The sequence below is a fragment of the Hydra vulgaris genome, chromosome 14 (assembly GCF_038396675.1).
Source record: "Hydra vulgaris chromosome 14, alternate assembly HydraT2T_AEP".
NCBI classification, from domain to species: Eukaryota; Metazoa; Cnidaria; class Hydrozoa; order Anthoathecata; family Hydridae; genus Hydra; species Hydra vulgaris.
This window is the reverse complement of record NC_088933.1, coordinates 2,570,389-2,585,084: the sequence shown is the minus strand read 5'-3', so window position 1 is coordinate 2,585,084 and position 14,696 is coordinate 2,570,389. Positions and strand designations below refer to the sequence as shown.

General features: G+C 27.7%; 1 protein-coding gene across 1 annotated transcript; it reads left to right on the top strand.

The window, feature by feature from the left end:
• The first annotated feature begins 86 nt into the window (after window positions 1-86).
• Window positions 87-2,107, top strand: LOC100197878 (tenascin). Its single transcript, XM_065817542.1, has 5 exons — window positions 87-256; window positions 355-577; window positions 1,004-1,216; window positions 1,354-1,557; window positions 1,982-2,107. The coding sequence occupies exons 1-5, from the start codon at window positions 118-120 to the stop codon at window positions 2,040-2,042; spliced, it is 840 nt and encodes a 279-aa protein (XP_065673614.1). The 5' UTR covers window positions 87-117; the 3' UTR covers window positions 2,043-2,107.
• The last annotated feature ends 12,589 nt before the right edge of the window (window positions 2,108-14,696 follow it).

Genomic DNA, 14,696 nt, shown 5'->3' with positions numbered 1-14,696 from the left:
CTTAATCGTTAAAATTCTTTTAAAATAGCTTTCTTTCAAAATACCTTAGGGAATGAAAGAGCAAATAAATTGGTATTTTGTGCGATTTTTGTCTACTTTAGTCAAAATAGAATAAGAATGAAGGTTCAAGTTTTCCTCATGTTATGTTGGATGGCATTTTACTCCGCTGATAATTTACTCGAAGAGTTAATAGAGGAACTTGCACGTGAGCTGGATTTAAAAATGAAAAGTAATGAAGGCGATAGTCCTGATAAAAGTAACAGTCTTTTTTTTTTTCTTTTTTTTTTTATTGAATTCTACTCTGATTAGTTCACTCTGATTAGTTCACCTCTACTTTGATTAGTTTTTTTTTAGTTGCAACAAAAACATTTTGCAACAATGTTGGTTTAACCTGTAAACCTTGTTCACTTTGCCACCCTTACGGATTGTGTATTACAACGCCGATGGGAAGCGTAAAATGTGTTTGTGAATACGGACGAACAGGACCAGGATCGTACTACTATAATCAAACTGAAGGGATGAATCGAGTTATTGCAGACAATTGTGATAAAAAGTGTTACTACACTCGCATATTTAGGTACTTCTTTAAACTTTCTTGTTTGTTCTAGATATTTAGGTATTTTTTTTAACTTTTATTGGTTGTCCTAGATATTTAGGTACTTCTTTCAACTTTTATTGGTTGTCTTAGATATGCCCTTTCAACACATATTTTAGATCATAAACATGTTGAACTAAAAAATAAGTTTATAATAAAATAACAAAGATATCAAACAAACAAAAATTTATTTTATTTACAAAAGAAGATTATTGTTTAAAACTTTGTTTTATCTAAAAAAAAAATTTTTAAATTATCCTTAAACGACACCGCTTCGTAAGTGAATTGTCCTTTTTTTGTGTGCTTTTTGTTTTTAATTAATTCAACAAAAATTTCATGTTAAAGAGTCAATGGATGTGTAACCATTATAACTTTGTTTTTGATAAAACTTTATTTTTATGAAAAAAGAAACCCGAATTGCGTCCTTTCTTATCAAGAAAATTTGACTTGTAATAAAACAAAATGCGAATCTACTGGTAGAGGTAAATGCGTCGGTAATCAATGTTTATGCCACCGTGGTTGGACAAGTTCAATTAAAGGAACGTTCGACCATAAACTCGGAAAATTTTTTACTAACGAAACCTGCGATAAAGAATGCCCTGATCTTGGATTTGGAATTCCGTGTGTGATTTTTTATTTAATTTATTTGACTTTAATTATTTTTAAATTATTTAAATGGTTAAGTTTATTTGTAACTAATTTATTAAAAATAGCTTACTTTATTTTAATTTTTAAATATATTTTAAATCAAAATATAGAAATCCACAATGTTTACCTCAAAAAATATTACCGAGCCTTTGTCATAAAGATTGCGGTAAAAATGACGGACGATGTGATAACTCAACCGGACGTTGTATATGTGTTGAAGGTTGGACGGGAATGAATGCTCGTTTTGAAGAAAGTGGACACATTTCTACGTCAAATACATGTGATGTTTATTGTCCCTACACAATTTTGAAAAGGTAAATTTCATTCATCTTATTTATTCTTTACCTTAAAAATAAGAGTAACACATTAACAGTGCACTTTCAACTCCAAGTTTATACGCCACTGGTTAGATACATGTACGTAGTTTTTTTATTGATATTCTTATTTAGTTTATAAAAACAACTGGTTTTAACTTAATGTTTTTACTATAGCAGTCTTTTACAAAAATTAGTCGTTGAAATTTAGTATGAACTGGAGTGCTTTATTTATTACATTGTAATCATTGTAATCAAACCTGCGACAATGTTAATTTTTTTCTGTCAGGATAAACTTGTAAAACTTGTTAACAAAATAAGATTTTCTATAGAATTGCGGCTATAAGTTTCAAGCCTGTTTTTATGTTAAGTATTTTTTTTATACGAAATATTTTAATTATTTTTTTATCTTCACTATTTTTAGAAACATGCTATGTGTGAATCCAGGCTATATCGAGAGATCTCGCCTAAAATCAAAATATTAAAATATTTTCTTAGATTTAAATAATTTTATTTTTGCAGTTATTTAATATATTTATTTAAAAAATAATTGTTTTTCTTCACCGAGTTCATTCATTTTTCATTTTACGTATGATTTTTTACGTTTAATTACGTAATTTATTATGCACGATTTTTTCTTATTTTTCAACCTTGCGACCGTTAGTCAATACGAATTTTGACTTTAACTATAATTTTATTAGATATTGCTAAAAGCCTTTTATTTTTTAGATGTTGCTAACAGAAGTCTTTTTATTTCGTAGTTTTAGTATTTTATTTAGTATTTTAATTAATATGATGGATTGCAATGCATTAGTTATTAATTAAAGTAATAAACAAATTACTAAAATTGCTAAACAAAAAAAGACATTCCAAAAAAAAAAAGATTCAAAATGCATTGATAAAACATGTGAACTAGGAAGTTTTTGTTGTCAGTGATCGCAACAATTATTTTGTAATATAATTTCCAGACAGAAAAATTTAAACTAGATTGTGTTAATGCTTCTATCAAATAAAAATGTTTTTATAAAGCATTTAAAATATTGAAAGCTACGACTAAAAATATTTGTGTTCTGTTTACTAAATAAACAGTGAAAAAGTAGAATGAGTAACTCAGTTTTTATTTTTTACAATTTTAAACTAAATCTGTACTTGTTAACAGATAAATTCATCTAATAGTATTTAACAGTTCAAAAGTTGAGTTTATGTAATGTTTAGAATTCATCAAAAGGAGGAATCATAACTTTGCATATTTTTTCCATCATTTCAAGTTTGAGTAGAATCAGAGAACATAGTCTTATTGGATATTCAGATATATAATTGAATTTTACCGTAAATTTACATCACTAAATTATGCATCTTGTATGAACCATAAATTATGGATCTCGTATGAAGCTTTTTTCTTTTTAATAAAATAAAAAAAAAGATTACTTTACGACTAAGTCTAAATTGTATTTTGGATAATAGTAATAAAAATAAAAGATTTAAAATACGATATTTATACACATATTACCATTTATGTATTTACAGCCCACGAATTTGGGGAAAAGAGAGCTTTTTTAACCTTTTAAGGTGGCTACCCACTATTTTAAAAAAAATATTGATAGAATCGCTTTTTTACCTCATACTCAAACATTTTAGTAGCATTGGAATCAAAACAGATAAAAAAATACAAATTTTTCATATTTTCAACATTACGTCATTAATTATGTGCATAATTAACTTAAAAACAGCATATTTTTCAACAAGGATAACTAACTGCCAAATTTTTCAAATTAAGTCAAACTTTTCAAAAACATTGTTTATTGTATGAACTATGTGCTGAGTCAAAAAAAAAATTATATGTTTTTTTTAATGCTCTGGAATTTGCAATTTAGTGTTTTGCTTAAATTAAAAACCAAAATAGCCCAAGTTACCCAAATTTTTATTTGAATAGGATACCATAGTGTAAATATTTTTAACTCAGCACATTCACCTAACTACATTTTATCTCTGTAAAAAATTTCAAAGAAAAATATTAAACCAAACTAAAGATATCTTTGTTAGAAGATAGAAAATTTTTAAATGGAGAAAAACACGAAAACAAATAAAAATAAGTCAAAAAATAGCATACAGTTTAAGTAAAAGAACCAGAGGCATAAAATTCATCCTCATTTTCATTTGTTTTATCACCTGTAACCTTTTTTAATTGTAACCTTTTTTAATTGATCTTAGCTTTCTTTTTCGTTTTTTGGCTGGCTCTGCTGACTTTTTTGTTCATCTCTCTAACACGTTTAACATCAATATTTTGCAGTCCTTTTAAAGTATACTTTCCAGTTACAATACCAATCTTTAAAAATATAGGGAGTAGTCCCTGGGAACCTTCATTAAAGCAAATAACAGTGAATGCTGCAACCATCTCTAATGAATCTTTTCCTGTAAGAACTCTTTTTGAACATTTGGTCCACATCATACCATTCAGAGATTCAATTGCATTTTGTGTTTTACCATGAAAAACATTTTTCCAGGAGCTTTTCGTTTGCAAGATCCTGACATGAAAAGATTGGTTTAAGGATATTTGCAACTGCTTGAGGAATAGTTATGTTAGACTTATAAGTGTTTTTGCCTGTAGCTAGGTCAGACCGAGTTATATTTGCACCAAGATTTGGCTCCTTTTGGACAAAGTTCATGTTAGTTTGAGTCATCATTTTCACAGCAATGAAAAATGATAGCACCAATTGCTTTTTTCATTTTGTAAAGATTATCTGTATTTTGGCGTATTGCTAAGCCATAACAATTCTGTAGTCTATTAATTACTTTGTCGGTAAGGCGTCCTTTACCTGCCAAAGGTTTACCATCTGTTAACAGTTTACCACGATAGTTTATTCGCAAAGTTCTTAGCCGTGCACCACATCGTTTTTGCACATGTCCTACACATTCTGCTTTTCTAATTTCAAAGCCTGGATAAGGATTTGATGTAACAACACTTTGATATGACTTGGTATCTCCATCATTAATGTAGGTAGTGTATCGAAGTTTTCGATTATTTACTGAACGACCAAAGATCTTTATTGCACCTTCTACTTCCATTGCACCAGAGCTGCCCACATGGTTGATTTTGCAGTTGTGTCCGAATTTCCGCAAATTGTAGTCAGCTGACCCTCGTTTCTTTTCCCATAAACTGCAAGACCTACAGATTTTTGAAAGAACTTCAATGTCAAGACACTTTCTATTAGATATTTGAGTGACTGCACCATTTAAAGATGTATATCCACAACGTTGCCATGATCCATCTGTACTTGCAGATACATTGACAACTGTATCTTCATGGTAGTTATCATTGAGTACATTTTGTCTAATTTCAAATGCAGCATTTCTCATTGATTTCTCTGCTACATTAACATATGAATCATGCAAGTTCTTATTTGCAGTCTCAAATGGTTTTGAATTTATGGGTGGTGGCATATTCATAATAGAGCAAAATCTTTTCATTGCAGTAAAACTACAACCTATCTCACGAAAAGCCATTATTAATCTGTAGTTTACTTCATAAGATTTTGGACCATTTTTTCAATGATCCTCTATAATTGGTTTAGAAGTTAAAAAGTTTATACTCAAATCACATTCATTGCAAGAGAGAAGAAAACTGTGAGCAAGTCCTTTTTTATTTTCCATGTCGTGAAAAACTTTGATTGCAGCTGTGCAGTTTGGGCACCGACCAATCAAACTAAGTAAATTAATTAGCAAGTCTGAATTAAACAATCAAGTTACAATCATCATTACTAGCTTCCTTTTGAATCTTATTTGTTATTTTTAAAAAAGATAAATCAATTTTGTTAAACAAAGTTGATGCATGTGAACTGTCGATAACAGGACTTACATTTACTTTATTTAATGCAACTGTTGGTGTTTCATCTGGAGTTATGTCAACCTCAACAGATTTCCTTTCGTAAAAACGTCTTTTTTTTGCTCTTACCTTCTTATATCTGTTTTTAGATCCCATATTATAATAATATTATCAACATAAATTCTTAATAACACTGGTGAACTCAACAAGATATTTTTAAAAACAAAAATTACTGAGACAAATATGTTGTATGATATTAGTACTTTTGGCAAATGGGATTTAGCTCGGAATTAAATTAACAGTGTTGATAACAACCTGGTTAAGATGCAGTAAAATTTGTGAGAAAAACTGTTCAATAGTTATGGAGAAAAAAGGTTTCAACTGTCGCTAAGGCCGTTGCTATGGAATTTTTTTAAATATTAGAAGTTTGCCCGTTTTTAAAAAACAAAATTAGGGTAAGTTATAAAACTTTTATACCATTGTTGTACGTTGTTTATTGTTTATAAAGGTTAAACCTTCCACAAATAAGAAAAAAAAAATTTCACTTTTTTTTATTTTTTCAGATTTTAATAGTGGGTAGCCACCTTAATGAAATCAATAAAAAATTTTAAAATATACCTGCATGTGAATTTAACATACTATTTGACGGGCTAAAAGTTGGAAATGAGTTTCATAAGTTTCATATCCGTTTCATTAGATTACAGTTTCTTTTTATTTATAACATTTTATTATTTTTTTTTCACATACCATATTAATAATCACACATTGTGAAATTCATAACTAACCATATTTAAAAGGACCAAGAAAATCCTATAATGAAAATATTTTACAGAGCTAAAAAGTCCATTTAGAGGTGTTCTAATCTTATTTATAGAATCTTTTTATAAAATATATTTAAATCTTTTTATAGAAACATTAAAAAGAGTTTAAAAGAAAATTTAAAGTTGTTTTAAAATCTTTTAATTTTTTCAAGATACTTAAAAAAAACCATCAAACGACACCAGAATAAATACGCTGTTTGAAGTTTGACACATGCCTGTCATCAAGAGAATCTAAAGCACAAAAAAGTTCATTTTTTTCATTTTTACAGTAAATGTATAACATAAACAGTAAATGTATATTACATACAGTAAATGTATAACATAAACAGTAAATGTATATTACATACAGTAAATGTATAACATAAACAGTAAATGTATAGCATAATACAGTAAATGTATAACATAAACAGTAAATGCCTATTAACTGAACAAGAATATAACCTATAAAAAAAAGTTTTTCTTTCCTGAAGTATTACTTTTTGGTCATTTTCATAAATAAAAAGTCTTGATTCTGCTATTTGTTTCAAAAATATGGGTACAAGACTACTCGCTTTGTTGATGTCGTTGCATTATATAGTTTTTGCACTTAATTATTAGCATTTCATTCGTTTTTACTTTGCGTGCGTAGGATAATTCTAAAGTACGTCGAGTAATTCTAAATACCAATGATTATATTTTTGCCCATAACTTTTATTTTAGAATAAGAATTATAAAAACTGTTTGAAAGGGTTGTGAATGAGTAGTTAGATTAATTGATAACCAATAAATATGATCAATTTCGTAAACTGGTATCTTTAATTAGCATTCTCGCTTAGCTGTTTGCCAATACCTCACTCTCCCCTAAAGGGTGCAATAAACATTTGATTCATAAACGTTTAGCACTCCAAGCCATCTAAACAGTGGATTGGGATTGGTATTTTAAATAGCGTTTTACATTTCAGTTGCTTCCCCTTTTTTATTCCTAGAACTGCCCTGTTCATCACGCACGTTTGATGAACAGGGGCAGTTATATTATTTAACGATGACAAAGTTTATTATCCCTGTTCATTGCGCACGTTTGATGAATAGAGGAAGTTTTATTGGTTAACGATGACAAGGTTTGGATGAAAAAAAAAAGCCGTAAATGACATAAATAGATTTTTTTAATTTTTAAGTATATTTTTGTAAGGTCCAATTAAGGGTTAAACATATGTAATTCTTATTTTTTAACAAAAAGTTCTTCTTAAAAATTACATAAAAATTAAAGCTTATTTTGCTTTATTTTGCTTGAGGTAACAGCTTGAATAACTTGATAAACTAAAAAACGCCTATTGCAACTATCAATAGAAGTACTTAAAAAGGCACCTTTCACTAAAAATAATACCAATTTACAATTATGTTTAAATATTAGCTATACAGCATTTTTAGGCAAAATAACTATAGAATTTTCTGTCCTTTAATAAAAAATATATATATTTAAGGACCAAAGCTATTTTAGCATGTCTTGTAAACTGAAATTGTAGATATCTACATTAGAAATCCATGAGTCAGTTTTTAGAACATACAATGAAATTTTGCTAAATGACAACATTATTAGTTAAAAAGGTATTTAATAAAGTTGTTAAAAACTTATCTATACTTATTGAACAAAGTTTATTTCCATTATTATCGCTTTTTATTAATTTTAATGAATACTTTAACTTTTGTACAGCAATAAGTTATTTATGTTTTTTGCATTGCAATGTGGTATAAAATTGTTAATTATCTAAAAACTTTTTTAACTTTAAGGAGTGCAGTTTCCAACTTTATCACCAACCTGAAAGAAGTTAAAATATGTTCATGTATTTACCACTAACCTGAAAGTTAAAACACACCTCCAGCATAGTCCCGATTTAAGCCCTTCGATTCTAATAACACTAATAGATTCACAAAAAAAAAAATGATAGCACTTACTTCTTTTTTCGGTAAAAAGAAAAGTTATTTTCAAAATAAAAAACCTCTCCTTAAATTTATTTAACATTTTCCACCATATCACAAGCTCCACAAGATACTTAACGAAACACTATCAAAATAAGTTTCAGCTGTACGCCAAATATTAGATTCAAAATGAACTCATAAAACAAATTACACAAAGTTTGCGTAGTAAAAATACCGTTATTATAAACTGCAACTGAATTATTAAAACTAAATCACGATATCAATGTCTAACTAAAAATGTTGTTTAGAAAGCTACACTTACATTGCCCAACGCATACAGATCTACATAGGTTTTAGTAAAAACTTGCTCAAGCTTAGTTATGCGAATCACAAATAACCTTCTTATTTAGTCAGATATAAATGACACTGAACATTTATAGAAAGTCTGGAAACTCAGTAAGTGCTCATTAAACCAATCAAGCGGAGCATAATTAAAGCATCTCAATCTTGTAATCTATCCTCCAAAAGGTGTTTATTAAACAATTTTATTGTGACATTTAAAGAATAATCTTTAATTAAGAAAGAAAAATTAAATGGTTTTCTCATTTAGAAATATAAGGAAATATTACTTTTTCATTTTTCAGAAATTGTAGTAATGGTAGATGCTAGGATAGCACAAGAGTTCAAGAACATGTGGCATAATAGCACAAGAATACAAGAACATGTGGTAGAATAGCCCAAGAACACAAGAATATGGGATAGAAAAGCACAAGAACATAAAAAACATGGTAGAATAGCACAAGAACGCAGAAATATGTTGTAGAATAACACAAGAATCCAAGAACATCTAATAAAATAGCACAAGAACACAAGAACATGAGGTAGAATAATGTTTGTAAGGAATTTTCATTAAGCAACAATTTTTAAAAGATTATACTTTAATTATATATATTTATAAAAATTAAGTTGTAGCATTGTAAAGTTATCATAAAGCATTAACATAAAAAACTAAAACGCTCTTAAATTAGATTTTTGACCGTAGTGTTGCTTTTATGTGCAGTGGTAAACCAGGTAAATAGCTCATCATAAAAGCCTTAATGTTTTTAAGAATATAATTATTCATCTTCTTGATATCTTTCATTTTCTTTATGTTGGTTGAATATTTACCTGATAGGTGGGCTGCAATACTTAAAGGAAAATAAACATCTACATGCTGGGAAGCAGGTTTCTCCAACTGATACCTGTGCTTTTTTAATCCTTTAATGAAAGTGTATGCTGTGATAACCTCTTTTTCTTTAAAGTTATTGTGCTACTCAAACCATCAAGTTGCAAAAAACTTAAAATTGGCTTCTTTTGCCACACTTCTTTTTTGAGCAATATTCCTTCCACAAACCATCAAAATCTTTTATGTCAGTGTAACTCCGCTTCGTGAAATGAAAGTTGTTACCAGGCTGAGTAGACATTACTTCATATTTATTAGGGTTACATATTCAATCATGTTTACGTATTATTCTCTTAATATTACCTAAATCTCAATCGTTTGGAAGCAATAAATGCCCTTGAAACGGAAAATAATAAAAAATTTGTTCAAAATATCCTGTCTCTGTTAGAGAAAGGCCGAAACTTACCATGGTGTTATTCAAATTTTGTCCGCAGCGCTATCGGACAAGATGTCTAGATTTTTTTACATTTGATGGAATATTAGTTCCACTGTATTTAAAAAGCATGCTGCATATCATTGACTCATGTAAGTGGTACTCCTTCGTGATTCATAAATATTTTTCTATTTTTAAGTCTTTTATCCCAAAAAAGTTCAACCAAAGTTGCCTCAAGAAAAAAATATCCTGAACTGGGATTGCTGATGGGGAGGATTTACATAAAATTAAAAGAAAGTGCATCTGTGTTTTTACATTCCGCACATAACCTGGTAACGCTTTAAAGTTAATTGTATAACTTCTTGTTTTGTCTTATGTAGAGAGTATACTCAGCAAGAGCATCCCGTTTAACTAAACCACGAACGGAGGAGCTCTTGATGCTTACATCAAGTCCTTCATATATTATGCCTGCGGTCGTTCAAACCGTAATGTAAAACTGTTACGAAAATAAGTAGGTAAAATTTATATTTTACATATAAATCAGGGTTTTCTTTAAAGAAGGAACGCATTTTTTCTTATATCAAGACAAGCATTAAGATAACCAATACCTCCGGTGATATAGTGGGTAATCTTGGTGTAAAATGATGAAATTTGCAGAAATCATGCTTTTCTTGAGGTTATTACAATATCTATTTTTAAGTAATTTACGCTTATTAAGAGTAAGTAAAATAAAAGAAAGACTTTCATTCTTTTTTTCATTCTCCTCTGTATGTTAAGAAATATTTAAAACTTCTGTTTCTTTAGGCTGGTGAAAAACGAGCCCAACGGTGCTTAACAGCGTGTTTTTTAATCAGTTATTGTAAAAAAAATTTGAGTAAATTTAATTTTTACTTAAATTGCAGAAAAAAATATTATGGTAAAATACACATCACAAAACGCTATAAATATTAAAATGTAATAAATATCAATAGATATAAATATCATAATATTTATATATATATATTACATAGGTACGTAAGGTACGTGCCTATTTGAAAAGTTGTAAAACATTTTATGAAGGAAGATTGGAACAAATAAAGATTTGGAGGCTGGGAACAAATAAGCCCAAAATTTTATAACCCCTTCCCCCAAACGTGAGGGCAGCAAGTTGATAAATTATTTTTTGTACTATTCTCAACTAGATTTATATTCATTAATAAATTTTAAGTTTCATAGTATTATCTCTCAGCGTTCAAAAAATATGACCATATAAAATTTGTAACCCCATCAAATTGAGGCAGGTTTAAAATTTACATAATTATACTTTTTGAACGCTGAGAGATACTATGAAACTTAAAATATATCGATGTATATAAGTCTAGTTGAGAATCGTACAAAAAATATTTTATCAACTTGTTGCCCTGACATTTAGGGTGAGAGGGCAGGGCATGAAATTATGGAACTATTTGTTTCCAGCCTCCAATCATCGCAACTTTTTTCAAAGTATCATTATTTGACATAAACATAAACATATAAATGTTTGGAGTTCCAGATGTCTGGAAGTTAGCTTCTCTCAAACACCAAAAAATGCTGGATCCGTCACTGAAAAGAATAATTATTATTTGTAGTAATGCCAAAAGTTTTTTTATTTTTGTAAAAAGAATAGTTTAATTTAGTAAAGAGAAATTAGTTTGTTTACAAGGAAAAAAGATTTTTTATTTCTCATTGTGTTAAAAGCGAGAAAACTACATTATTTAGTACATTTAGTTTTCATGCCGTCTAAATAACTTTTTTAAAATGCCGTTTTCATCTAGAAAATTGTACTTTAATTGTGTCAAATATGTTTTGTTTATTCACATAACGCTTATAAAATGAAAAAACAGTAAATTAATTGTGAAAATTAGTTATTTCATACACCTAGGCCCGTTCCGAACGGCCTTGGGTGTATGAAATCCAGGGCTGTTCTCCCTTCTCCTTACACGGTCGTTTAAGAACGGCAAGTTGCGATGCGAAAGCGCATTAAATTTTCAAAAGTTTAGATTTTAATGATGGTTACGGTTCTTAGTTAAGAAAATATTTATTTAATAACGCGGGTTTCGAAGTTGGGGGGGGGGGCACAATCGTTAATTCTTAATTTGTTTCTTTATTCTGCTCGTTGGATTCAATTTTTTTTTAATGTCAAAGTATAACTCTACCAACACTTGTTTTTAAAACCCTAGTTTTTATTTTTATGCTAAACGCGTATGTATAATTACTGTGTACACATATATTTTTGAATATATACAATAATATAGTTAAGCATATATTATGTCATTTTATACTGATACATTTATATATATATATGTCATTTTATACTGAAGAGTTTGTACAAATTTATGATGTAAATTTATACATTTAAACAACAATATATTTCGATATTCTTCTTTGCATATTTTATTTTATCCTCTAATTTTAATGTTTTCGAGCTTAAAAAATCATAATTAATGTTGTGTGTTTATGTATCAAGCAAAAATTATGTATAATTAATTAGTACGTCTAGTGTAGATGCGAGCCCCCCCCCCCCCAAAAAAAAAGCTCGCATCTAGTGTAGATGCGAGCCCCCAAAAATTTAACCCCATTCAAAAAAAAGGGCAAAGGGTAAAATAACCAATTAGTTTCGCCCCTTTATATTCGGCGCCCTGGGCCATCGCCCAACCAGGCCCTACCCTAACGCCGCCATTGCATATATATATATTTACTATATTATTATATCTAAAATATATTTAAAAATAGTTATACGCTGCCTTTTTTTATTAAAATCAATTTATATATTTATAAACATATCGTATAACTAGAAACGACTTTTAAAGCTTTTTTTTTCAAATTTAGACCAAATATATATATATATATATATATATATATATATATATATATATATATATATATATATATATATATATATATATATATATATATATATATATATATATATATATATATGTTAACAAGAATTTTTTTTCTTTAATTACGTTAAATTAAAATATTCCGTTCCGTTGGCTTCATAAAAACACATGTTTACATAGTTTTCCATGTTATTAAAACTAAAATGAAAAAAATCAATAACATGACGTCCTTTTCGGGTGACCCCCTTCCCTCGTCCTTTTTTGTTCTTTTTATGTCCTATTTGCATGACGTCCTTTATGGATGGCTTCATAGTTAAAGAATGTAAAAATCTAATAATATCCATGGTATCTAAAAGTATTTTATCTAAGAGTACGTTTTGTTTAAAAAGGTTATATTTATGTTCTTCAAACATTGATATTCCACCTGCTCAAATGAACAAAACCCTACATTCAAAACTATAAACAGCTTTACGATAAAATTTTAATAAATATTTTCAACTTATTTGATTTCATAACCACATTTTGTTATTAGACATGAAATGATTAGATAGTGACCATAGATATGATACTCATATTTGAAGTTCAAAATTGTTGCAACAAATTTTGGAATCATTAATATTTTCTGCCCTTGTTTTAAAAATAAAAGAAGATATAATCTCAACAGCTAAAAACATTTATTTGTGAGCAGCAAAGTGACCCAAGCAAAAAGAAGGAATTATTAAATAAGGTTTTAGAAAAGAAGTAAAATTTTTTTATTTCACTAAATTTTTGCACTTAATTAGAGTGCAGTAGGTTCAGATTATTAGAATAATGGAAAAGGACTTTTAACTATAATATAATTTCAATTTTAACTTTTTTGTTTATCATGTAAAGTATTATTCTTAAATTATTAGGTTAATAAATAGCTATTTAGAAAAATAAAGAAAATTTTATTGACTTACTGCTAAATAACGACGTTCCCTAGGTTAGGTTCCCATTAATTTAGAAATAATTTTAACTTGTAATGGCCTCTAATATCGAGTTATAAATAGTCTACTTCTAATTTTATTAGTCACTTTGCTAGCAAATGGGTATTCGCTACCACAGTGACTAATAAAATTAGAAAGTAATAAACAAGAACTTGAGAGGTTATAATATATACAACATATTTATAAAATGGAAGATACATCTAAGATGGAAATCCCCTCTGATATATGAAAAATTTAAAAAGAGTTGTTTTTTATGAAAAGTTTATCATTGATTCATAATTTTAAAACTGAACTTCAAAATTTACTATAGATCTTTTTCAAATATACTTTATTGAAACATAAACACTTTGATTTTTATAGAGAATTTCTGGGAAATAGCAAAATACTTTATTTAAAGCAAATCGAGGTTACTCTTATGAAAAAGTTAACAAAAAACATAAAAAGTTTATATTTGGAAAACAATAGAAACATGAGGTAAAACAGCTAAGGTCAGCTCAAACAATTAACAAAAAGACTCTCAAAACTATATTCACATTATATTAAAGTATGTTTTATTGTTTATTTTTTTTTTTTTTATATTGAGATTCTTTTTCTCTTTGCAACAATAGATATAATAAATATACATAAAATAAATTACTTTCATACAGATTTGGGAAGAAGGCAATGTTAAAGAAAAAACAAATAAGTTGTTGCTAGTGTAAATTTTTTTATTTATTCAATTATAAAATGACTAGGTTTTATACATCTATTATTATTATTATTATTGCTATTATTATTATTGTTATTATTGTTATTATTATTATTATTATTATTATTATTATTATTATTATTAATATTAGTGTTTTTAAATCAAGTAATGATTGTTAAGTTATTGCAAATTTAGCACGAAATGTTTTATTTTTTTTTGTTAGAATAAAAAATTGAATCCGCATACCTAAACCAACTACCAAAAAGTTTAAAACCTTAAATAATTGAAACACAAAAAAAATTTTAATTTTAACGCTCAAATAATGAGCAAAATTATTTTAAAAATTGTAAACAAATCAAAAAAAAAGTAACTTTTTAATATTATTTTCATAATTTTGTTATTATGTTTGAAATTATAATTTACGTAATTAATCTATGTACAAACTTACTTAACTCTATAAATAATTAGAAACGTAGACAATACTTGA